The sequence below is a fragment of the Nipponia nippon genome, unplaced genomic scaffold (assembly GCF_047370975.1).
Source record: "Nipponia nippon isolate SJK-2023a ecotype South Korea unplaced genomic scaffold, ASM4737097v1 scaffold_28, whole genome shotgun sequence".
Taxonomy (NCBI): Eukaryota; Metazoa; Chordata; class Aves; order Pelecaniformes; family Threskiornithidae; genus Nipponia; species Nipponia nippon.
In genome coordinates this window covers 6,859,915-6,882,547 of record NW_028262345.1, presented here as the reverse complement: position 1 = coordinate 6,882,547, position 22,633 = coordinate 6,859,915, and the positions used below count along the sequence as shown (strand labels likewise).

The 22,633-nt window shown below is 63.6% G+C and overlaps 2 protein-coding genes across 8 annotated transcripts; one reads left to right on the top strand and one right to left on the bottom strand.

The window, feature by feature from the left end:
* Positions 1-1,492: 1,492 nt before the first annotated feature.
* TMPRSS13 (transmembrane serine protease 13) lies at positions 1,493-19,037 on the bottom strand. Of its 7 annotated transcripts, XM_009472276.2 has the most exons (13): positions 12,632-12,783; positions 7,023-7,194; positions 6,688-6,789; positions 5,820-5,942; positions 5,604-5,733; positions 5,233-5,325; positions 5,103-5,146; positions 4,657-4,816; positions 4,364-4,536; positions 3,797-3,895; positions 3,365-3,507; positions 3,066-3,218; positions 1,493-2,933 (listed from the first exon to the last, which is right to left on the bottom strand). In XM_009472276.2, exons 1-13 carry the CDS (start codon positions 12,650-12,652, stop codon positions 2,919-2,921), a joined length of 1,428 nt encoding a protein of 475 aa, XP_009470551.2. In that variant the 5' UTR covers positions 12,653-12,783; the 3' UTR covers positions 1,493-2,918. The 7 variants fall into 7 exon arrangements, with proteins under 7 accessions (XP_009470551.2, XP_087619436.1, XP_087619434.1 ...); XM_087763310.1 differs by lacking the exon at positions 12,632-12,783 and adding exons at positions 18,329-18,443; positions 18,912-19,037 and having other exon boundaries at positions 5,126-5,325; positions 6,688-7,194; XM_087763308.1 differs by having other exon boundaries at positions 5,126-5,325.
* IL10RA (interleukin 10 receptor subunit alpha) lies at positions 17,873-22,492 on the top strand. Its single transcript, XM_009472252.2, has 7 exons — positions 17,873-18,005; positions 18,937-19,057; positions 19,166-19,344; positions 19,638-19,804; positions 20,144-20,294; positions 20,424-20,548; positions 20,678-22,492. Exons 1-7 carry the CDS (start codon positions 17,942-17,944, stop codon positions 21,665-21,667), a joined length of 1,797 nt encoding a protein of 598 aa, XP_009470527.2. The 5' UTR covers positions 17,873-17,941; the 3' UTR covers positions 21,668-22,492.
* The last annotated feature ends 141 nt before the right edge of the window (positions 22,493-22,633 follow it).

The following is a 22,633-nucleotide window of genomic DNA, read 5'->3' as shown; positions in this document are numbered from 1 at the left end:
CCTCTGCACGCCCCCTTCACGGGAGGCTCGCGCACTCCGTGGGAGGTTTCTGCGTTGCTTCTTTGAAAAACTATTTGAGGTCAGGCTGACTCAGTGTTTCCCAAAAGGCAACAACTCTTATTGTTTCGGTGCAGGTCTAGAGCAGCCGCCAAGCACCGCCCTGCGCACGGGGGCCCGCTCCGAGTCCCAGGGAGAGGTAGGTGCTTTCTGCACACGTAGAGCCAGACTAGACCTGCTATCCCAAAATTCAAATGCAAACCGCAGCTCTCTGCCGGCAGATAACCTTTTCCGCAGCAGGCGGCCAGTTCTGGGAACCCGGGGCTTGCTCCCAGGAGGTGAGGAGGGGACGTGCCTGCGGCAGCCCACGCACCCCGAGAATTTCTCATCTTCACTTTGCAGGGAGCCTCTGCAGCTCCAGAGCCTGTGCACGGCTGGACGGCAGTCTCCAGCACACTTACAGGAAGGAAACGAGTCTTCCCAGTCCGCAAAGAGCCGGGTGGCCCCGCTGTAAGCGATAGGGGTCAGAAACCAGACCGCCTGGCCCACGCAAAGTCCAGTACTCACATCGTTCGGGGAACCGATGCTTCCAGTTCTTCTGCAGGACACGCTGGACAGCACAGCACTGAGCCCTCTGCGTGGGGTTTGCCCCCCGCGCTGCGCCACACCGCCCTCCTGCCCCGGGAGGGAGAGGCAGGCCGCGGCGCGGGGCTGTTGCGCTGGAGAGGGAAGAGGCCACCGTGGCCGGGGCTCGCAGAGACAGACTTGCGAGGCAGCTTCAGGCCATTTCAGAGAGCGCGAGTGAGCTCCCCAAAGCACCGGTCCCTCCTTTAACGTTCCCAGCTGCAAGAAGAGGGGCTACAACAGACCAGTTGCAAGTCACCTTTCCTCCTCCCAAGGAAAATTCAAGGCTAAATGCTCATTGCTGCTGTTTCTCTATCGTGGGGCAATTGCGCTGGCTGTGCAGCCCTCTTGGGAAGGCATTTTACTCTGGTCCACAACATTCACAAGCTGAATTTCAATATGGCTCTCCCCTGCCCCCCAGCAGGCTTCACCCCCCCACAGCTCTATCCCTACGTTACGTGCATACCCGAGCATCTACTGCCAAGCCCCCACAAGACCTCAAACACCCCCTTTCTGCCAGTCATGAGCAGTAACCCAGAGGGTGAAGGGCAAGAAGGCCTTTTGCAAAAAGCCACTCCATCACATGCGCCCACACGAACGGCAGCCACCTCAGAGCAGCTCAGGAGTGGGTGTGCGTTGGGGCGCTGAGCACACGCTGCGGCCCCCCGCCTGCGGGCTGCACGGGGGCACCCCCCGCTCGCCCACTGCGCGCCGCTCCCGAGGGCCCGCCGCGGCATGCGCGGCCTTTCCCCACGAGGAGCAGGGCAGCCCCGGAGCACCCCGGCGCGGTCTCGGGCCAGGGCCATGCCCCGGGCGCAGCGCAGAGCCCAGGGGTGGGCAGAGCTCTCCCCGCTCCCTGGGGCTTCCTTGGTACCTGGGTGCTGGGGCTCCCCAGCTTCCTTTCCAGCCCGTCCAAAAGAGCCGCCTCCACACGGAGCACTACCAAAACGTTTATTGAGAAGAGCGTTGGGTGGCCAGGCTCCCCAGAACCCCTCTGCAGCTGACCACACATCTGGGGAGAGGAGCGCAGCCTCGGCAAAGGGGTGGCCAGCCTCTGCCCACCCGCCGGGCGCTCACGCTGCCGACCTGGGGATCTCCCGTAGCACCCCGTGTGCCTCAAAGCATCCACAGGGAGATGCGGGCACTCGTTTCCTCGGGGGAAATGTGTCCCCGCTCTGGTGTAGCCAGGGAGGCATGGCTGGCTACGCGATCCCCGTGTGCTCAGCAGCCGGAGGGAGGAGGAAGCAATCCGGCACCGGTCACCGAACAAAGAGCTGAGATGCGGGGGCTGGCTCACGCTGGCGCGGGGCTGGGCGCTGCCAGGGAGGGGTGGCTGCTCTCCATCACGCTCCACCTTGGCCTTTGGCTGCTGCTGGCTTCTGTCACACCTCCTGCAGCCACTCCCGCAGAGCAGACCTGCCCCACGCCGCTGCCGAAATCCTCGTCAGAGCAGGCGGGGGAACCGAGACCGGCTGCACGCAGTCCTGGGAGGGAGTGCTTGCTCTGACCATATCCACGGCGTGGAAAAACAAACAAACGGGTATTTCCCTCACGGGGAGAAACATCATTTAAAAGGCGCTTCCTAAACCTATCTGCAAACATGGGAGCAACTACTGCTTCTCCCAGAGGGCGGTGTAGCTGCACCTCGGGGCTCCCCTTCGCTCAGCCCTCCCTGGAGAAAACGGGGAGCGTGGCCTCGCAGGTGGGGGCGGCTGCTGCCCGCCGGGAGCATGGCAGAGCTGCGCCGTGCCGGCTGAGCCCCGTCCCACACCCAAGGCGGCACAGCTGCGACCTGGCAGCAGCGTGCAGAGGAGAGCGCTCCCTCGCCGTGGGCACCCCACGGCTTGTCCTGCTCCGCGCTTCCATCCGCAACCTCCTCCAGATCGACGGGCAGCGCTAGCAGCCCCTCGCCCGCCGAGCGCGCTGCAGTCCTGCCAGGAAGCACTCGCGACACCCGCGTCCGGACACGTCTATTTACGCGAGAAGAACCACAGACACAGGGCGAGGGGGTGCCTCCCAGCCGGCACGGCCAGCCGCTGGCACAGGCTGCTGCCCCTGCGCGCTGCCGGGCCGGCGCTGGCTGGGTGCTGTGCCCAGCTGCCACCAGGCCACCTCCCTTGCACTGGGCGAGGGCAGAGTCACTTTGCGGGCGCCGTATTTTCAGAGGCTGGGGGCAGTGACGGGTCCCTGGCTGTGTGGACGGTCCAGGGATAGGTGGGGGGATCTGCTGGTAGCATCATGCCCTGGCAGCAACCAAGGCTGGAGAGGCACAGCCCGGGCAAGTGTCCCTCCCGGTCTTAGTCGTTCTCGCTCTGCAAGGGAGAGAGGGGGGAGCAAGGGTGAGGGGCCAGGGGCCGGGCTGCGGGGGATACGGCCCCTCTCGACGCACCCGGGGCCACCTGCTAAGTCCCCCACCCGAGCACAGCCCTGCCATTTCACCTCACCTCCATTTTGCTGTATATCCAGCTGAGAAGCTTTGTCACGCGTGTGTAAACACCGGGCTTGTTCTTCTGGCCACATCCTGTCCCCCAGCTCGTCACCCCGGCCACATACCAGCGGCCGTCGTCCTCACAGACCAGGGGCCCTCCGCTGTCACCCTGGCACAGAGGGGCAGAGCGGTGAGGAGAGAGGAGATGCCCCTCTGCCGGTACCCAGCCGGGGGACACCGGCGTGCGGGAAAAGCGGGCAGCCCTGCCGGTCCCGTGCCACCTTGCCTGGCGGGGACCGTGTGCCCTCGGCTCACCTGGCACGCATCTTTCCCCCCCTGCAGGTACCCGGCGCACATCATCCGTGGGGTCAGGTAGCCCTCGTACACCTTGTCGCTGTTGCAGATCTTGTAGTCGATCAGCTTCACCTCGGCCTCCCGCAGCTTCGGGGATGTGTTATCTGCAAGGCAGGAGGAGCCGTGGGCAGCGTGGGCCTCGTCCCCGCCGCCGCCCCGGACCCCTCTGCAGCACCAGGCGTTTCCGTGGCGGGGGGGAGGAAGCTGTTATATCTTGCAGCCCTTATTTCTGCCGAGCAGCACAGCCGGGAGCGCAACCGCTGTGAGTCACCCCTGCGGGAACGGCCCCCGAATACAGCAGCAGAGCCGCGCTCGCTCCTCTCGCGCGCTGACTTCGCGGGTCGGGCTGCGAGGCGCAGGAGCTGCCTGTGGAGAGCCGGCGTCCACCCTCACCTTCGTTCTCCCTGGTCTTCCCAAAGCCGGTGATGAAGCAGGACCTGCCGGTCTGGAATCGCTGGCCGTACATGGGGAGGCAGGCTGGGCGAACCTGAGCTGGAGGGAGACGATGAAAACCAGGTGAGGAGAGAGGGATGAGTCACCCAGGAGCAAAATAGCCACTGCGGTCACCGGCCCTGTGGCTAGGGAGGAGCAGGGTGCGCAGAAAACCCTCCCCTCTGCGCCCACCCGGGCAGGGGCTCTGCCGGCCCCCCGCCGCACTGCCCACGCGGGGCACGGCGAGCAGCACCGTGCCGGCTGCACAGCCGAGCCCACGACTGCGTGTGCGCCGGACCCGCCGGGGAAGATGGGCCAGTTCCCGACCACGGCGCAGGCAGGGGAAAGCAGTGCGGCCACAGCAGAGGGGGATGCTCCGGCTGGCAGCAGCCCCGTGCAGCCCAGGGATGGCTCCGAGGGGACCCGAGCTGCCTCTGGCGCCTGCCCATCCCCAGGCTCTCCCTGTCCCCCCGAACAGCAGCCCCAGCCAAGCCCAGCCCTGCGGCACAGCAAGCTGAGAGGTCTCACCCGAGAGCGTCAGCGGCCTGGAGAGCTTCATGAGAGCGATGTCGTAGTCATCGTGATCATCGCTGTAGTTGGAGTTGATGATGACCTGGGAGACGGGGATGCCCTCTGCGTGCTGCTTCAGGTCCGAGACCCCGCCGTACACCTTCCAGTCGTCGAGGATCTTCATGCTGTTCCTGGGCAGGGAGAGGTGGGGGCAGCAAGGAGTGAGATGCGGGGCGCGGGGCTGGGCTGCGTGCCCGGTGCCCCCGGGCTGGACAGCAGCACTGCGGGCAGCTGCCTGCGGCAGCACTCACATGAAGAAGCAGTGGGCCGCGGTGAGGACCCACTGCGCGTCGATGATGGTGCCGCCGCAGATGTGGATCGGCCCGTACTGCACGCTGACTTGCCAGGGCCATTTGCTCACGGAGGTTTCCTTTCCCCCGATGATCCGGCCAGAAATCCTCTGCCCGCAGGCTGGAGGGGAGAGCAGGGCCGAGAGAAGGGCTCAGAGAGGAGGCAAGCCTGGCGGGGGACGCGCACGACATCCCCGGCACCCGCAGGCACCAGCGGCGCTCGGTAGTTCATAGGGGCCAGTGAAGACCCCGGGAACGCAACCTTCGTAGTTTTCTATTACCCAGAAAGTTTGCTGGAAAACGCCCTGTTTGCCCAACCCTGTGCAGAGAAAGAAGGAAAGCGCTCCCAAGCGTGTGTTTGGCCTCGCCCGCCCTCGGCCACGTGCCCTGCCAGCCAGCCCCCTTACTTGTGCATCGGAGAGAGACGTACTTTCCCGTGAGACACTGTGAGCTGCAGGAGAGAAGAGGGCCACAGCCTCAGCCCCGGCCCTGCGGCACCAGGCAGCGGCAGGGCCAGGAGGCGACGCTGCCCGGTACCTGTTGAGGCTCTGCTGGATGGTCTCTCGCTCGTCGGTCACGGTGAGGCTCTTGCCGGTGACGTGCAGGGGGACGTATTCGGTCTGCGACGCACTGGGAGGGGAGAGGAGAGAGGCAGTGAGGGTCCCTCCTCGCTGGGCACTGACCGCCCGGTCCCTGCCTTCTCCAAGAGGCTCTGCACGCCCTGGTGGGGATGGACTGAAAACGCCCAGAGCAGCGCTGGACACGCAGCCTTCCGGCGGAAAAGCACAATGCTGGGGGAAGAGCACGGCGGACTGTGCACCCGGCCGGGGCAGGAGGGCCAGAGCAACACCCGGGGGGCTGGCAGGGCCCCAGCGCCCGAGCAGGACACCCCATCCCCGGGGAATTACTTCTGAAATCCCAGCTGCCGGCAGGTCTTTCTGGAGAAGGAGTCGTCCCAGGTGCTGCTGCACACCGGCAGCCACTGGCTCTCGGCACTGGAGTAGACGTGGAGCAAGGAGTCGTCGGACGCAAAGCGCACTGCGGGGATGGAGCGGGCGGGTCAGTGGTACCCAGCACCCCGGGGGCTGCCCTCCCCCCACCGCCCCCGGCTCCTGGTGCCTCACCGCAGCCCAGCTCGTCGCTCCTCTGGGAGCAGTCGACGACGCCGTCGCAGCGCACGGGGCTCTCCTTGCAGCTCTCGGCGGGCTCCTTGTACACGATGCCAGTCTGCGACCGCCAGAACATAACTGGAAACAAGCGCACGCCGTGGTGAGGCCGGGGCTGGCGGCAGGGGCTCGCTGCGGGCAAGGGTGCCGTGACCCACCCGGAGAGGACTCCGGAGGAGGTCTGCCAGGCGCAGGGGCGCTCCCAAACACCAGGCGTGAGCTCGGGCGCAGGGCTGCCGTTTGAGCCAAGGCTGAAGAGCTGCAGGACGCAGGGCAGACGGACTGGCCAGCCCTGAGCATCCCCCCGTGCCAGCCCGGCAGCGTGCAGCTCAGCTGCCGCAAGCCGCTCTCGCTTAACCCCCTTCTAGCTCGCTCCTGCAGAAAGACGCATCCAGCCCACAGATGCCTCCAGCCCACCGGCTACAGCAGCTGGAGAACCGGCAGCTAGATGTTACCGGGGTTAAAGCGACTCCCCCGGTTTCTGTGCCTGTCCCGCCTACGGACCGCACTTTGGTGGAGGGGTCCCGCCCGCTAACGCCGTGCCGCCGGGAGGGCGAGCGTGGGTGCTGCTGGGCGCCCCCCGAAGCAAGCCCAGGGGACGGAAAGCGCGGTGCAGCCCCCTCGCCCCTCCCGGGAGCCCCAGCGGCGGCTCTCCCCTCCCCGGCAATCCTGCTCCTGCCTGTCCACCAGATGTCAGGAACACTCAGGGAACGGGAAGAGCCCATCTCTGCCTGCTGCCTTCCCAGCGTCGGGCTCCCCAGCCTCTGCTGACCCCAGCCCCTCTGAGGTCTCCCCCCAGGGACCCCCGAGCCGGGACCCCACTCACACAGCAGGATGAGGGCGACGAGCAGCACGATGAGGATGGAGATGCAGCAGATGAGCGCAAGCCGCCGCTGGCTCATGCAGGGAGCTCTGAACATGGAGGGTCCTGGCAGCAGAGCAGAGGCAGGGTCAGGGGGAGCGGCTGCCTCCATCCTGCCACGGTCGCTGGCCTCTCCCTTGCCCCCGGCACCCCTCGCACCCCCAGGGAAACACCAGCCTGTGGCGGAGGCTTGCGCCAGCAGCGGGCACAGGGGCCCGTTCCCTGCCTCCCTCCCTCCCCAGCCTAGGTGGGACCGGGACCAGGGCGGCCCGAGACCACCCTCGGCACCATCCTCTTACCTGTGCTCTCACAGGTCGTGCAGGGGGCCGGGGCTGGGCTGGACTCCGGGCTGTAGGGCTTGAAGCTAATGCCGAGGACGCTTTCCCGAGGCTGCGGAGGTCGGGCGCCGAAGATGCTGCTGACCGTGGAGGCATGGAGGCTGGGAGGGACACTGCTGGGCGATGCCGTGGTCTGCGAGCAGAGGAGACCGTTCTGGCCGTGACCGCTGCCCACTGGAGAGTCCCCGCGGCTGCCACCCCGCCGCCCAGGCAGCCGTGAAGGCAAAGGCGACGCGGAGCCGAGCTCCCCGGCACGGCACCGAGCTCCCCGGCACGGCCAGCCATTGCCGCTGGTGGCTACTGCTCCGCAGTGCCATGAACTACACGGCAAGTTACCACTGCGGTGCCTCTTTCTGTACCACGGTACCCGAGCCTTATCACATCCAGGATGCTGAAAACCTCTTCACTGCAGCGCTTTTCCCCTTTAGGTGGCTGCTGGCCAAATTTCCCAAACTGATTGCTGTGATCAGAGAGATCAGCCGGTTATTTGGCATCGGGTCAGTCACGCTGTGGCCCAGTTCCACGGGGCTCGTGCCCCAATTTATGCATCTATCCTTAATTAGCCATTTGAAAAATACGGTGCAATTTCCAGCTGTTATTTAGTAATACTTAATAATCAGTGTTTTCCAAGCCCTGAAACGTCCTGCAGCCTGGAATGCTGTTCTGCAGTTGTGTCACTCCTGATCCGTGAATTCGCAAAAGAATATGTATTGGTTTCCTTTCCTCAAGATACACTCTTCCAAGCGCCCCACCAGCTTCCATCAGCTACACAAGCGAGAGCCTCTCGTTTTCCTTCAGAGAGGACCTGTGTACAAAGCCCACAATACATGCTCTTTCCTCTGCCGCTGTACCGTCATTTGTAAGATCTCAGGTACACCTCTGGCAACAAGAAACGACCGCGTGCCTTACAGAAGCTGCCAGGGCATCGCCGGCCAGCCCACGGCAGCGACAGCCCGGCCTGGCCTTCGTTCCCGGCAGGTGCTTACCACGCTGCCTCGCTCCTCCTGCCCGCTGCCCCCAGTGCCACCGCTGCGACCGGCCGCGTTTGCACCGGGCTGTTCAAGGGAAGCCGGTCAAACTGTTGCCAGTCAAATCTGGGCTACGTCTGTCCCTACAGGCAGCGTCGCTCCTGTCCCGCAGAAGGGGCGCCCAGGGGAGAAGCGGAGCCGCCACCCTTTGGCAGCAGAGCGCGGCCAGCTCGGGCACCCACAGCCCAGCCCGCCTCCCAGGGGACCAGGAGGTGGGCTCAAACACGCCCCTCTGGAAGCCTGCCTGATTTTTGGCCCCGCAGCTGCTAGCGATGCCAGAAAACATCCCCTTCCCTGCCAAGCCAGCAAGCAGCACCCGGGCCAGGGCACGGCTCTGGGAGCAGGCAGAGAGGATGGGGACGGCGGGCAGAGCAGGAGCAGGAGCAGCAGCAGGAGCTGCCGCCGAGTCGCCCCCTTCCCGCTGGGTTTTCTCTGCCCTCGTGTTTCCTGCCGGGAATCAAGGGCCCTAATGAGCACGTCGGGAGCCTGCTCAGGCTCATGCTTTGTAAATACGGCTGTGCCCTTTCTTGCAATGCGGTGTGTAACTTCCTGGGCATTAGCCCGTGAGTCACGCACCCCGGCGTGGCCACGCGTGCTCCCCACGCAGGGTCTGCCTCAGCCCCCAGCCGAACGCTGGGGGGGACACAGCACCTCTTGAGCTGTGCCTTAATAAGTGCTCGCGGCCCACGCGCGTCAGCCGCAGAGCCGGCAGGCACAGCACCCCGGGCTCCCGGGGAGGCTGCCTGGCCGCCCGCCCTGGCCAGCAGCGGGGCGCGCAGGGCCACCCCCCGGCACAGGCTCTTGGTCCTGCCGGCACAGACCTCCTCCCGCCGCCCGCGGGGCCCTTGGCACAGGCACCGCTATCATCTCCTGGCCATCGAGAGCCACCTCCCCGCTCACTGAGCGAGCAGCTCCCGGGCCTCCTGCACGCACGGGGAGGAGCAGAGGCAGCTTCTGTTTCACAGCATCACCCACCCCTTCTCGCCCCTTCCCCGGCAGACAGCGATAACAAGCCTGAATTCGCTCAGCCTGCAGCCAGAGGCCAGTTTTCCCTCTGCCTGAATTTCACAGCAGCCCTGTGGGCAAGCCCGGGACAGCCGTGCTGCAGGCTTGCCTTCTCGTGGGCTCCCCCAAAGGTGCCGGGGAGCCCAGGAGAGCCCCTCGGTGTGCTCTGCGGGGCTGGGCTGGCACGGCAGCCGGCAGAGCTGGCGAGTGCCCCGGCAGCGTCCTCCCCTCGTGGGTCCGAGCGGTCACGCCGATGGGATTCAAGTCCTCGCGGCACGCATGGCACACCCGCTCCGCGAAACATCCCTGGGTACCCTTAGTGCCCGTTGCTAGAAAGCGTACGCCGTCTGCAAGAGAGCCAGAGCCGCAGCGGGTCCTGCGCCACTGCTTCGCAGAAGCAAAGCAACGAGCAGATGCCAGGAACCCTTCCTAGGCAGGAAAAATACTTTTCTTACGTGTAAATGAGGTTTCTGTAAATACCCAGACAGTATCATTTACAGTGGCAATTGTATGCTATCTCCACATGTCTGATATTTCCCATGCCTCGTCCTGCAGCAAGCGTAACCCTTCAGTTATCAGATCAGCAGAATTACAAGGCCGTTAAGGACAAACCTCTCCATTGTACTAGAAAACACAGCCCAGCTTCACCAGTCAGCCAGCGATGCTGGATGCTAACGCATTTCTACCTCCAGCGTACAAACGTTTCAAATTAACACGTAAGTTCGCTACAGGTTAAACTGCTCACGTTATTCCTTAGCAGGAAACGCATGCCCTTTCTTACACTCAGGTGAACTATTAGCTACTTATTTCCTTAAAAGTCTAAAGTCCAAGTATTTTTTTAGGTCTATCGCAGAGGCTAACAAGACTTTTATCACGGGCTCCCGGTAACCAGCGTAACTGGTCGCTGTTGTACAGCCACTGCAACACAGCGAACAAACAGCAGCGGCTTTACAAAGATACGTATTTCTGTTAAGGAGCTGAGCGAGCTGCGACTTCTGCCCACAAAACCTTTAGTCATCCTTTGCTGGCTTTTGAGTAAAAGTCAGACCCGGAGCCATGCCTCTCTCACACGCGTGGCTGCGGTTTGAGCCCTTTTTCTGACGTCCTCTCTGCAAATGTTCTGCCAGCCGCAAAAGCGCTGAGCCCCGCCGTGGGCTGGAGGCCAGGTGTGGGGAGGGGGAGCACAACCAGCTGCTTTCTGTGGCAAGGCCGCTGTCAGGCCACAGGGGAGGAGGGATGCTGGGGACACGCGGGAAGACTCCTCACCAGCTCTGCTCGCCTCGTGCCCAGCCCAGGCTGCCTGGGGAACGAGTACACGCTGCCCGTCGGCAACGTGAGCCCTTTGCTACGCTTGTCGTGAGCATAACCACCACCTCGGTCCTTCCCTCTGCTCCAAGGCTTTGAGCAGAGCTGGGAAAAGCAGCCAAGCCACAGGCAGCCGCACCAGAGAAGCCCACCCCCTTTGCACCGTCAGCTCCCACGTGCACTGACCTCCAGCTCGACTCCCTGCCGCAGAGGGAAGGCCACCGAATCCACGCCAGCAGAGGCCAATTGCCAGGGGCCAGGTGGTCCGGGCCGGCTTCGAGGCTTGGGATCCACGCGGGACGGGGAGGGAAGGCAGGGAAGCCAGCCAGCCGTCACCCGCAGTTTCGGAGTGGGAGGGAGAGCGGAAGGAGCCAGGCAACACCTGGGGTGTTGCAACCGGACCAGGGCCCAGCTGTGCCCTGGAGGAGCAGAAGGGCACAGCAGCTACCCAAAATTTGGAGCATCAAGAGGGGAGGGAAGCAGCCCGGCTTAAATAAGCTGGAAGGAGCTGCCTAAATAGGTGATCCTCTTTCCCAGCTGAGCTTGGCAGCCCACACCTCACCACGGCTCTCTGCTGCTCACAGCCTTTGTTCGGAGCAGGGAACCAGCTCCTTCACCTGCTTGCGGAGCGCCGATTGTCCACGGCAGATCGGCTCGGCAAGCACACAACAGCGACATTGTCCTCGCGCTCACCTGGGACAAAACCCTCCCGAGCCTGTGAAAGCCCCCGTTCCCTCCCGTGACGCCCGTCCCGCTCGAGTGCCACAGCTGAGCAGTGGCTCGGCGGTGCCTCCCCGGGAGGGGGCAGACCCCCAGCCCAAGCCGTGGCCCCCCGGCTCGCCGGCCTTGCTCCCCCAGCTGTTGGTGGTGTGGGGCTGGGCAGAGCCTCTGGGGCCACGGGGCCGAACAGGGCAGGAGCTGCAGGAGGATGCTGCCGAGACCCAGGTGCCGTAAAGGGGCAACGCAGGGGGAAGTGAAATCCCAAAGCAGCCAAGTGCAGATGACAAGCCGTCGATTGAGTCAGCCCCATCTGGCCAGGGACAGGTTGCCTTATGCCAGTGTGAGCAGCCCTTCAGGCAGAGATCAGAAAATGTTCTAGGGGGTGAGTAATCGCCGCTCACCCCATTCCACAGATGGGCAGACTGAGGCACGGAAAGATGAAGCGACTCTCCTGCAGTTGCAGAGCCGAGGGTGGCACCTAGGACTGCTAATGGCCTATTTACTCCAAGCGACAAAGCCAGGGTGGCCCAGTGGAGATGCCCGATATTGGGTAATTGTCTCCATATGCAGGCAACCGAACTCCTGCCCCGCTCTCACCAAGACGCTGTGCTGCTGCCCGCTTTCGGGGCCACCCAGAGCTGGGGTCACGCTGCAAGGCAGTGCTGGGGGCAGGCTGGCTCTGGCAGGAGCCCACTCTGCTCCTGCTCCTGGCTGCCTCTGAGGCACCCGCTCGCCAAGGGGCAGGAAGCGGGTGGCTTTCGCAGCTGGCCCTGCCTCCCCTGGAGCCCCATCCACCCTGCCGCTGCCGGCTTTGCACGTTCCGGATGTCGCTGGCACAGCCGGCAGCGCTCGGCACGGTAATTACCTGCTGCCTCGCCCGGGGGGGCTGAGCCCAGTGCCCAGCCAAGGATGGATGTTTTCCACATGACAGGATGCTCAGCAAGGCCCCATGGCCGAGACCGAGCAGGTCCCGGCCAACCCAGCCTGAAAAGAGCACGGGAAAAACTGCCAGGAGAGCAGGCAAGGGAGAGCAGCGGGGGCCGGGGCCACCAGCGTGCTGCCGAGGCTACTGACGCGCTGGTGGGAGGTGCCAGAGGGCTCAGGAACGTGCAGCTCCCATGGGTGCCAAGCGGCACAGGCTCCCAGCGGCAGCGCCAGCCACCCCGCCAGCCAGTCCCCCCCGGTTTGCAAATCCGCTCCAGTGTGGAAAAGCAGCGGTGCCCGGTCCCTGACGCCTCCTCTGCTGGCACAGGGCTGACACGGGGGATGCTGGCGGCAGTCCTCCTCCCTCCGTGGGCCGAGGGTGCCGGAGGCAGCAGCCCCACGGGCAGCTCGCCCCAGGTCCTTCTCCCCGCCGGCAGCAACAGGCTGCTGTGAAGGTGACACCCCAGAGAGCAGGAGGGAGAAACCGGGCCCTCCACCAAACCCCAAGGAAAGCGGGTCCGTACGGCCACAGAGCAACCTCCAGTACTCCTAGCCAGCTCAGAGCCGGAGGAGCTGCCCGTGCCTTACCGGAGAAGTTTTCCCGTCCATCGGCCGCTGCAGGGCTGGGCTGGGATCACAGCTCCGGCACAGCCATCCTTTGCTGCGCAGCGCGGTGCAGAGCGAAGTCAGGTCCGCAGGGACGGGGCAGAGTTTGTTTGGCGAGCGGGCTCGTACGTCAGTGCCAGCACCAGGCGCAGAGGGAAACCAGTCCAACCTGCCGCCCAGCTCCACCGCTGCCTGTTTCCCAACTGCTCCAGGCACAGCACACAAAAGACCTGCCTCTGCTGCCGGTCGCCCCAGCCAGGTGCTGAGGAACGCCGGGCAGGGGCAGTAGGAGCCCCGGCTGCGGCCAAAGGTCTGGGAGCAGGTCAGGTCTGGCCTGGGGGAGAGTGGCATCCCAGGCGCCGGGGGCTGCTGCAGGCACCTCCTCACCTCTCTCCCGGCTGCCTGCCCGCCCAAGCACCCCGCTTCTCTGCCGTGTGCCCGCAACGTGCTCGCCTCGCCTCTCGGGCCCTGGCCAAGGGCTGCGAGCGCCAGCTGAGGATGTGCAGCCGTGTGCCAACCCAGCAAAAGCCCTCTCGTGTGCCCCAGGTGACCGGGAAGTCGAGAATGCCCTGTTTCAAGGGAAACGAAATGCCGTTTCCCTCTAGTTTCTCTAGAGGCTTTTTCACTCCTTTGCTAATGGAGTGATGCTTTTGCGTTGTGCAAGGAGAAAGCAGTGGCCGCCCGCTTCCTCCGTGGGTGTGAGCTAGGAGATGCTTTGCTTAACCCAGAACTCACATTTGGGAGAAACAGGTAAAAATATCCAGATTATCTGATGCCCAGCCCCACGTCCCTCAGTGCCGCATGCCCCGCTCACCCCAGCCCCTGGCTGCCAGAGGAGCGGCTGCGGGGTGGATGAACGAGGCTGGTGGGCTGGCACCGGGCGCTGCGAGGGCAGCGGGCGGCTCGGCAGGGAGGAGGGCAACCTCTCCGATGGCCCGGTCCCGGGAGGCTCTGTCCGGCGGCGTGGTGCCTCCCGTGAGCCCCATCCCGACACTATTTTCCAGGCGCATTTCTCCCGGCATTATTCATAGCGTAAGTCCCTTATTCATCTGGCTCCCCACCCACACCTGCTCATCGGAAGGGCAGGAGACAAGCAGGGCCATCCAAGCTTGGAGGAAACCTGCTTCAAAGCCCCCTCGATTTCCAGGCTGAAAATCCCGGGATGGATCCTGCCGTCCCCTCCACCCTGCCCCGGGGCTCCCCATCCCGTCCCTTCCCAGAGGGGTCAATTCCTGCCCTGTTCCCGCGCACAGCCTGGGGCCAAACCCGGCTGGCCAGAGGGGGGATCGGGGAGCTCGGTGGAGAAGACCGACACCTGAGCCCATCCTGATCTTGGTGTTTACTCCTGCTTTCTTCTGGCAAGGTCATTGTCAAGCCCTTTGCCTGCCTCTCTCCAATGAGCCCACCCAGGGCCTCGCTGCCCCGGCAGATCCAGCACGAGCGCTTCAGCGCACAGGGCAAACGCTTCCCGCGGCGGTGGCCACGAGCCAGGCCACCTGCTGTGGGGATCCCCTGCTTCCAGGGTGGTTTCTGAGCCAGCCCTCGCTCTGCCGCACACCTCTCTAGTTTTCACACACAGGACTAACAGCATTTTGTTCGCTTTTGCAGCCACCCCGTGCCCCTGAGGGCTCTGCCCCGCTGGGGCGCAGGGGCGAAGCGCTGGCCAAGCAGCGAGCTGCGTCCCCGACAGCCCTGAGCTGGCCTTGTCTGCACGTCCATGCGAGCCGCCACATCCTCGCCTGAAAAGGGATTCTCAGAAAGTAGCTCCAGGTAGCAGCTCCAGGAATGATTGTTTGCTCGTGTTTCTACAAAGCCACCTACGGAAAGCAAGTTACAGAGAACCGTGTGTCTGGGCTTGACCCCGGCAACCTGACATTAAATGTCGTGCGCGTGCAACACCTCCCGGGTGAAATCCTCGCACTTTCTTGCTGGTAACCGCTCCTATGAGCCCTGCTGCACCCTCCCGCCAGCAAACGAGATGCTAATAGCGCACGCAGCCAGAGCCAGCATCGCCACGCCAGGAGAGCCGGCGGCTCCTCCGCTCTCTGCTCTGACCTCCAGGCGCGAGGGAATGAGGGAGGGAAGAGGACAACTCTGCTCTTCCAGGCAAGGTGCCTTCTCCTGCGGTCTGTCCTGTGGCAGGGCTGCGCCCGCGCAGAACCAGCGCTCCAGCCCCAGCCCGAGCCCTGCGCCGCACGGTGCCGTGTCGCAGCCCAAGCTTGCCCCCTCCGGCGCTATACAATCCCCCTACTGCCCTGGGCAAAACTCCCTGAGGTTTGCAGCGGCGCAGGGCAGGGAAAAGCAGAGACCAGCTCTGCCTGCTGTTCTCCGGGCTGGGTCTCTCTGCGGTGGTGTCACCCTGCCCGGCCGACACAGCGGCCCGTGAGGGGATATTTCAGGGTCAGCCGTGTTACCCGCGGGGCTCAGGGGCCGCTGGGAATCCCAGCCCCATTCCAGCCTTGCCCGTGCCAAAGCTGTCAGCGTCGCTGAGGCTGCAGCAGCCTCGGCCCCGGCCGCAGAGCGGCAGCTGCAGGATGTGGGTGCCGCACAAGGGAGCAGCAGCCAGGCTGCGGGAGGACAGAGCCGAGGACGTGCTTCGCCCCGCAGACGTGGGCAGCCCCCTTGCCGAGCGGGTGGCCCGGGGCTAGCGGCTGGCAGGAGCCGGGCACGGGGCCGGGGCGGCTGCAGCTACCAGCCCTTGCTGCCCCTGAGACGAGCTGCAGAGGCTCTGGGGAAAGAACTGTTGCGCAGCTCTGACTCAGGTGGTTTCCAGGTTATTAAAACCACGGCTATTCCTATTCAAAGATTAGTCAATTATTTTGAAGATGAAAAGGAAACTCAGCAACATTCTCAAGGGCTGGTTTGACCCATGAACTGAAAACCTCTCCTGCCGACATTGAAAACACGGGGCTGCTTTTTCCTGCGATGCTTTGGTTTTAGCGCAGTGCTTCGGGTGGTCAGCAACGCCCGATGCAAAGCTCGTCTGCGCTTTATCGCTGGGTCCCCTGCCTGTGCTGGGGCTGCAGGGTGCCTCAGCACAGCGCGCGGCCGCGGGACAGGGCTGTGTGCCGGGCAGGGAAGACGGGTCTGCCCTCCCTTCCCTGCGAGACAGCGGCTCCCTCCCCGCGGCCCCTCGCTGCAGAGCTGGCGGCAGCAAAGGTAGCACAGAGACGTGAAGCGTGCAGCCTCGAGGATGCCAAGCGGCGTTTCATGGAGGATGAGGGGAAAGCAGTGACGAGACAGGGACCCTGGGCAGCATCGGCACCACAAGCCGTGGAGCGGGCAGCGGGTGGGCACACTGCGGTGCTGTCCCGGCACCAGCTTCTCCCGTGGCACCTGGCGGTGCCCGCATCCATGCAGCAGCTCGGGCGCCAGCACCAGCACCGCGGGGCGCCTGTGCCGCTCACGATCTGAGCGTTCAACAGAACTGTCATTTCTCCTCAGCCTGTTTCATTTTCTCCTAAATTGCCAACCTTTTCTCCCAAACCTCTGAACCGCCTCAACCGCAGGACCGGCCCCGCAGGGCCTTTTCCACAAAGCTCCCTCCTTCCTCGTTTTTGGTCCCATTGCTTTTCATTTTCATTCCTTTACATGAAACACGAGCTGTGGCTTTGTGTGGGATGGGCTGTGCTTCATCTCAGGACTCCTAAATTCAGTGGCTGCCAGATCTGACTCACGAACTGACAGCAGAGTGGCAGGACATCAGCTGGTCCCCCAAAGAGGGGAGAATAAAGCCAAGCCGGGGTGAAGCCAGCGAGGGGATCTGCTGCTGGAGCCGTCTTCCCCTGCCCGTCCCTAGGCAGGGCCTCTCCCTGCTGCCGGGCACCCAGCACCACCGCCCCGTGCCTGTCTTCCCCACGGCCCCGGCGGAGCAGAGCCGAAGCCCGCGTGGCCCTGGGTGCCACGAGAACCGCGCATGCCACCATGCCGTGCCCGAGGGCCTGGTGCCAGGCACCGGCGGACGGCTCGGTGGCACCGCTGGACCCACCCGGCAGCTGATGGAATTGCTGGTGCTCTGGCAAGGCTGCGAGTTTGTGGAAGCCTGTGGGCTTTGGCAGGAAGGATGAGTCAGGGGACGGACTCTGTTCAGAGGCAGGGGAAAAAGCAGAAATCTCCTACTTTGGGCATTTGATATGGCTCTTTGAGGAGCCACTTTGCTGTGGCAAAGGGACCCGAGGTCCTGCACCTCTGTACCCGCCAAGCCAGGGACTGCTCCGAAGCTTTCTGAGGCTGACCAGAGCCTCAGAACCGAGAAAACTCTCTGTTTCTCTTGCTCTTTTTATCCATGTCCTTTCCACTAATTCCCCAGTGGGAAATTCCTCTTCTTGAGAAAAATCGCTCTCCATCACATGAGGGCCCCTGGGTTTGCACAGGCCTCAGGAAAGCCCTCAAGCAAGCTCTGTTGTAACTCAGCCTGCCAAAAGGCAAATCAGAGGACCTGCAGTCCGCTCGGTGGTAATTCAGGTCCTAACACCTCAGGCCAGCATCACCAGACAGGCAGGACATTGCCATGGGGCCAGAGCCCCGCAGCCACGTACGTCACGGCCGTACCGGGGCCCCGGGTCTGGCTGGCAGCTGCCAGAGCCCTGGGACAGCCTACAGCCCCCTCCGCCGCACCCGACTTCAGAGCTTGCGATGCCACCCACGTGCATCGGCGTTTGCAGGACACGTAATAGCCCAGAGGTTGACACTCAGCCCCAGAAATGGGGAAAGGCAAATTGCAGACTGAAACAGGAGGGTACGGGCTGAGCCCGAAGGAAGGGAACGCAAGAACCCCCTCCTGGGGCTCCAGGGCTCCCCAGGGCTGGCCGTGACCCGGCCGGCTTTAGCCGCTGGCAGGACAGGACGTTGGCCCCAGGGGACACTGCTGGGCGAGCGCTGTGCTCAGTAAAATCCCTGTGATGGGTCATCCTAGGCGCTAACGCTACCCCCTGTGCTGTGCTTTTACCATCTCATTTAATAACGAAGGAGCAAAGGCAGACACGTGATGCACTCCTATTTTCCCTTTCTCAGCAGTGTACCGCTTTGATCAGAAAAGCCCCCAAAGCTCTTCCTTTAAGGCTGCTTGCAGGAAATGCCCAGCCTGGGCTGAGAGATTAGCTGTGGGTGAGTGGGTGGACAGTAAAGAAAAGTGGAAGTCGCTACACAGTGACTTTCCTCCCACTGCACTAACGCCTCCGAGACGTCACTGAGCCAGCCTCCAGGGGAAAAACAAGCGTTCAGCAGCCCGCCAGAGCAGAGCTCGGCACCCTGCTCACCCAGCCCAGCGCCCTCAGAGGATGCTGAGCCAGCATGGCCCCCTCCGCCACAGCCCTGGCACTGTGCGTGGCACTGCTCCTCGCCCAGCGGACGGACGGTGAGTCTCTCTTGCCCACACCGCGTTGGCCCTCAGCTCCCCGCTTGCTGTGGCTGAGCCCCACGGCTCCCAGCAGGCTGCTCTGCTCCCCTCCGCACCCGAGATCCCGGCACCGGGCTGGGAAGGCATGCCGGCAGGCAGCGAGCGGAGCTGCTGCGGTTCGGACACCTTCGCTGGCTGGTCAGCGCTCAGGCTGGCGGTGCCCGCAGGCTCCTGCCTGCCTGGAGCCGGACACGACCAGGGCTCCCTGCTCGCCACCTTCCTTTCTTCACTGCTTGGGAGCCTAAAGGCTGCGTCAGTCCTCAGGCATCAGCCTTGCTTACCTCCACCAGCGTGGACCATGGTGCCTTGTGCTGCGGTCGCTAGCGCGGTGCTCTGCTGACGGCCGTCCTCCCCAGGCAACGGTGCGGCTTAGTGTTTGCCGGCAGGCAGCGGCTGCTGAGGAAACCAGCACAGAAAGGGTGACAGATGTTATCTAGCCACGCTTTGCTGCCAGGTGACAATACCGAAATTCAGGCAGGAGGTGTGAAAAGCCCGTTTCTTCCAGACAGCAGATAAGCAAAACAGGAAAGCTGAATCCAAACAGAGCTACTAGAAACGGCAGGGGCGGTCAGGGATGTAAACACAGCAGGCTCCTTTCTTGGGCCAGAAAAGCACCGAGATCCTCTCGGCTGGGCTGAGCTGGGCTCTGCCCAGAAGAGAGAGGAAGGGAAAGAGGGGGATGAGCAAACACTGAAACTTGGAAGTGGGACAGGCCTGGGCAAATGCTTGCGCTTTTCGGGTGGATGGTCACTGCTGAACACAGGGGTCGAGCTCCAGGCGAGCCATCGAGGAGGCAATCGCAAGGAGCTCCGCCCAGCTCCTGCGGGCACCGGGGGGACGGGACGGGATGCCAACCAGCCTCACCTAACGCTCGCCTTCGGTCCCGCAGGTGAGAAGCTGGCAAGCCCCACGCACGTGCGCTTTGCTGCGGAGACAGCGCATCACCTGCTGCTGTGGGAGCCGGGACACAACCACTCCAGTGACGCCCGCTACGAAGTGGAGTACAAAGTGTGAGTACAGCCACGGGGGTGCCAGGGGGATCCGATACCGACGGCGGTGACAACCGAGTCCCTGGCACCTGCCCGCACTGCTCTCACCCCACGCGCTTCTCCCTGCAGCTACGGCACGATTTCCTCCTGGACAGCCATCCCGAACTGCGTGAAGATCTCGGGGTACTCCTGCGACCTCACGTACTACACCCTGGATCCTGCCCTGCGCTACTACGCACGGGTCAGGGCCACGTCTGGAAACCACACGTCCCTGTGGCAAAGGACCAACTCTTTCTCCCCGCGGGACGGTAGGTCGGGTGTCTGCCTCCATCCTGCGGCTGGGGCGGGAGGCTTCGAGGATGGCAGAGGTCAGGGTGCCAAGCTGCTTGGGAAGAACTTTGGGACAGAGGAGAGCAGGGATGTCTCTCTCTCTTCACACCTTCCTGGAGGGCAGCCGGGCTGCGGGCTGGGATGGGATAAGCCTAGGACAGGCAGCACTGGCTGCGAGGAACAGTCACAGCTCAGTCCACTGCTGTAAAGGCTCTTAGAGCCGCAAACAGGAGAAAACCCTAACGTGCTCTTCCAACTCACTTGTTTCCAGCCAGCCTGCGCCTGTCGGGCCAGAGCCTCTCTGTGACGGGCAACACCATCCACGTGGAGCTGCAGCTGCTCCTCAGGGCGGGCAACCTCACCGTGAAATACGACCACATACAGAAGTACGTGAGGCGATACCGGGTGTTCGTCAGGAGGGCACAGGACAATCGGACGGTGAGATGAGTTGCTGGTCCCATGCTGTCCCCATCTGCCACGCGCAGTGCTGCTCAAGTTGAAAAACACATTTTTAAAGTACAGCCTTCTGTAAAACTTGACATTGAGCTTTCTCACAGCCACAACGTTGCAGAGATTTTTCTGCACATTTTATTGCAGTAGGTTCCCCAACTCTCACTGGGATTTTGGGTCTAGCCGCTGTCAGCCGTATTGCTAAGCACCCTGGGGGCTTTCCCCAGAGGACAGTGATGGGGGGGAGGGGGGGGGGAAGCACAGGGCCCAGCACTCCCGCAGGAGCTGGGGGCTCTCGGGTACCAGCCCGCACTCTGGTCATTGCAGTACGAATTGGTGGAGAAATCCCCGGAGTTCAACATCAGCAACCTCTTCTGGGACACAGAGTACTGCATCAGCGTGGAGCCCGATGTGGCCAGCCGGCACGCCCCCGCCATGCACACCGCCGAGCAGTGCATCACCATCGGCAAGAGAGACAGTGAGTGGCGGGGGAGCCAGGGAAGGGGGGTCTTGCGGGATGCGGATCCTCCTCAGCCTCCTGGCCCTGTGCTATGTGCACCGAGGACTCTGCCTTTCCCCCCTCACCTGGGCACGTCCTCTCTTGCAGGGAGCGCAGAGCTTGTCCTGAGCATCGTCAGCTCCTCCTTCATCACCCTGTTGTTCTTGGGCCTCCTGGGGGCTCTGCTCGCATGCACCTACATAAAGAAACCCATGAGGCCGCCCTCCGTCCTGGTAAGGCAGCCGGGCACGCAGCACCCTTTGCGGCCGGCATGAGGGTGCAGGCTTGGGTAGCTGCTGGGAGAGGCAGGCAAGAAGCAGGGACGACGCACGGCTCACTCCTCTCTTTTCTCTCCCTCCCAGAAGTCCTTCATAAAGCAGAGCTCGCTCTGGGTAGAGCAGGAGTCCTCAACCTCGGGCAGCCTGGTCACAGACCCTGTCCAGCAGCTATTCCTGTGCCAGAAGGAGCCCCAGCAGGACGGCGGCCCGGACAGCAGCACCGGCACAGCCCAGCTGCCCCTGGAGAAGGGCTGGAGGCTCCCAGAGTGGCCCGAGGACCAAGTGCGCCTGCTGGGGCCGGGGGCCACAGGGAGCAGAGACAGCAGCTGCACCAGCACCGACAGCGGCATTTGCCTGCACACCTCCTCCTCCGAACTGAGCTACTCCTCAGGCCCCGAGCCCCAGGGCTACAAGCAGCAGCTGCCCACCGGCGACGACAGTGGCGTGGGCTTGGAGAGCACCTGCCCTTGCCCCACGTGCCCCTCCGGCAGCGGGAATGCCAGCCCCGCGGAGGCCAGGCTGCCCCACGGAGGGGAGCTCAGCCTCTCCCTTGCCGCCGGCCAGGACAGCCAGCAAGACGTGGAGTTCCGCGGCTACCTGCAGCAATCCAAGGGCACAGTGAAGCCAAGGCAGGACCCAGCCAAGGGGGTGCCCTTCTCGGGCTGCGCAGGATCCCCGCAGCGCCCGGGCAGCACCGACATTGTGCTGGATGTAGAGTGCTCCGAGCTGGCTGTGGCCAAAGGGTACTTGAAGCAGTCCTCTCCCAAGCATCCCTGCAGCCACGCGCAGGACCTTGCTCCATGGGGAGTCCCTCAGGAGCCCACTGTCTGGGACTTTTCCAGCCAGCTGGGGCCCCGAGCCCCCACTCTGCTGAGCTATGGGGCTCCGGGTGCTCCCTTCACCTCCAAAGCCGGCCCCGAGCTCCTGAAAACTCCCTTTGACCTGAGCATCTTCAACACTGACCTCCTGGGGACACTGCCCCTCATCTCCAGCCTCAGCACCAACGACTGGCTCACGCTGCAAATCAACCCCCTGAGCCTGCTCAATGGGGACAGCAAGGACAGCCGCCTGTGAGCCGTCCCCGTGCTGGGGAGCGGGCGCCCGCCAGCCCCACACACTGACCCAACTACCTCTTCTAGCCACTGCCCACGGGGAGCAGCTACTCCAATAAGCTACCGCCGACCCCTGAATGTTAACCCATCAAACTGAGTGGTGCCCTGGCCGAGACGCACCCGAGGAGCACCAGCTTAGCTGCTTCTGGGGCTGCTTTGGCCCCAGTGCCGCTGTGGCCAGCCCCCAGCGCGCCCTGCACCTTCTCTCCAGCCAGTCTCCAGCGTAAAGCCAACGGACACGGGGATGGGCTGCGCTGGAGCACCCCTCCTCTGACCAGCAAACCCGAGGACGCACGCCAGGATGTTTCCAAAGGGCGATCCTGCCTTGTCTGCCCTCCCCAGCAGCCCAGCGCGGGGCACGCAGCCCCCAGGCTCAGGGCCGCCCTCGGGGCTGGGGCTGGCACCAGCCTTGCGCTTCCCCTCCCCACTTCCCCCTTTCACAGGCGAATGCCAGGGCTCTCCAGCTGACGTCCACGCTGCCGATACTGTCCAAGCGTTTCACAACACAGACACGGAAAGCAAAGAGCAACCTGACGTCAGCCGTCCTGCTGCTGGGAGCGCGGAGCTCCCACGCTGGCTGGCCTCGCTTGGAGGGAGCGAGGGACTTTCCTGACCCTACAGAGACCCTTCGGCATTCAGCCCCTATGGCGGAGACCCGGGGCGCTGGCGACGTCCAAAGGGGTGCAGGATGCGTGCGGCAGCTGCCATATGAGCCCAGCATGGGCCAGGGCAGCCCTGCCCACACTATGGTCCGCGTTCTGCCACTGTTGCATACAGACATTATTTATTCTATTTAATTTGTAAATACAGAAAGGATGTGGTGTTATTTATTTGGTCCATTCATCTGTACATCCTCTTCTAAGGTCAAGTTGCGCTTTCCATTATCAGATATGGACTTTCCCCTGCAGCAAAAGGCAACGTGCCTTTG

What these genes read in the sequence shown, in the direction of transcription:
- TMPRSS13 (XM_087763306.1), bottom strand. Translation starts at nt 6,161, where the DNA reads ATGCTCAGGGCTGGCCAGTCCGTCTGCCCTGCGTCCTGCAGCTCTTCA. An exon ending in GCGGCCCACTGCTTCTTCAT is followed by an intron (nt 4,537 to 4,656) that starts GTGAGTGCTGCC and finishes CTCCCTGCCCAG; the next exon opens with GAACAGCATGAAGATCCTCG. An exon ending in GAAGACCAGGGAGAACGAAG is followed by an intron (nt 3,508 to 3,796) that starts GTGAGGGTGGAC and finishes CCTGCCTTGCAG; the next exon opens with ATAACACATCCCCGAAGCTG.
- IL10RA (XM_009472252.2), top strand. Translation starts at nt 17,942, where the DNA reads ATGGCCCCCTCCGCCACAGCCCTGGCACTGTGCGTGGCACTGCTCCTC. An exon ending in CCTCGCCCAGCGGACGGACG is followed by an intron (nt 18,006 to 18,936) that starts GTGAGTCTCTCT and finishes TCGGTCCCGCAG; the next exon opens with GTGAGAAGCTGGCAAGCCCC. An exon ending in CTCTTTCTCCCCGCGGGACG is followed by an intron (nt 19,345 to 19,637) that starts GTAGGTCGGGTG and finishes ACTTGTTTCCAG; the next exon opens with CCAGCCTGCGCCTGTCGGGC.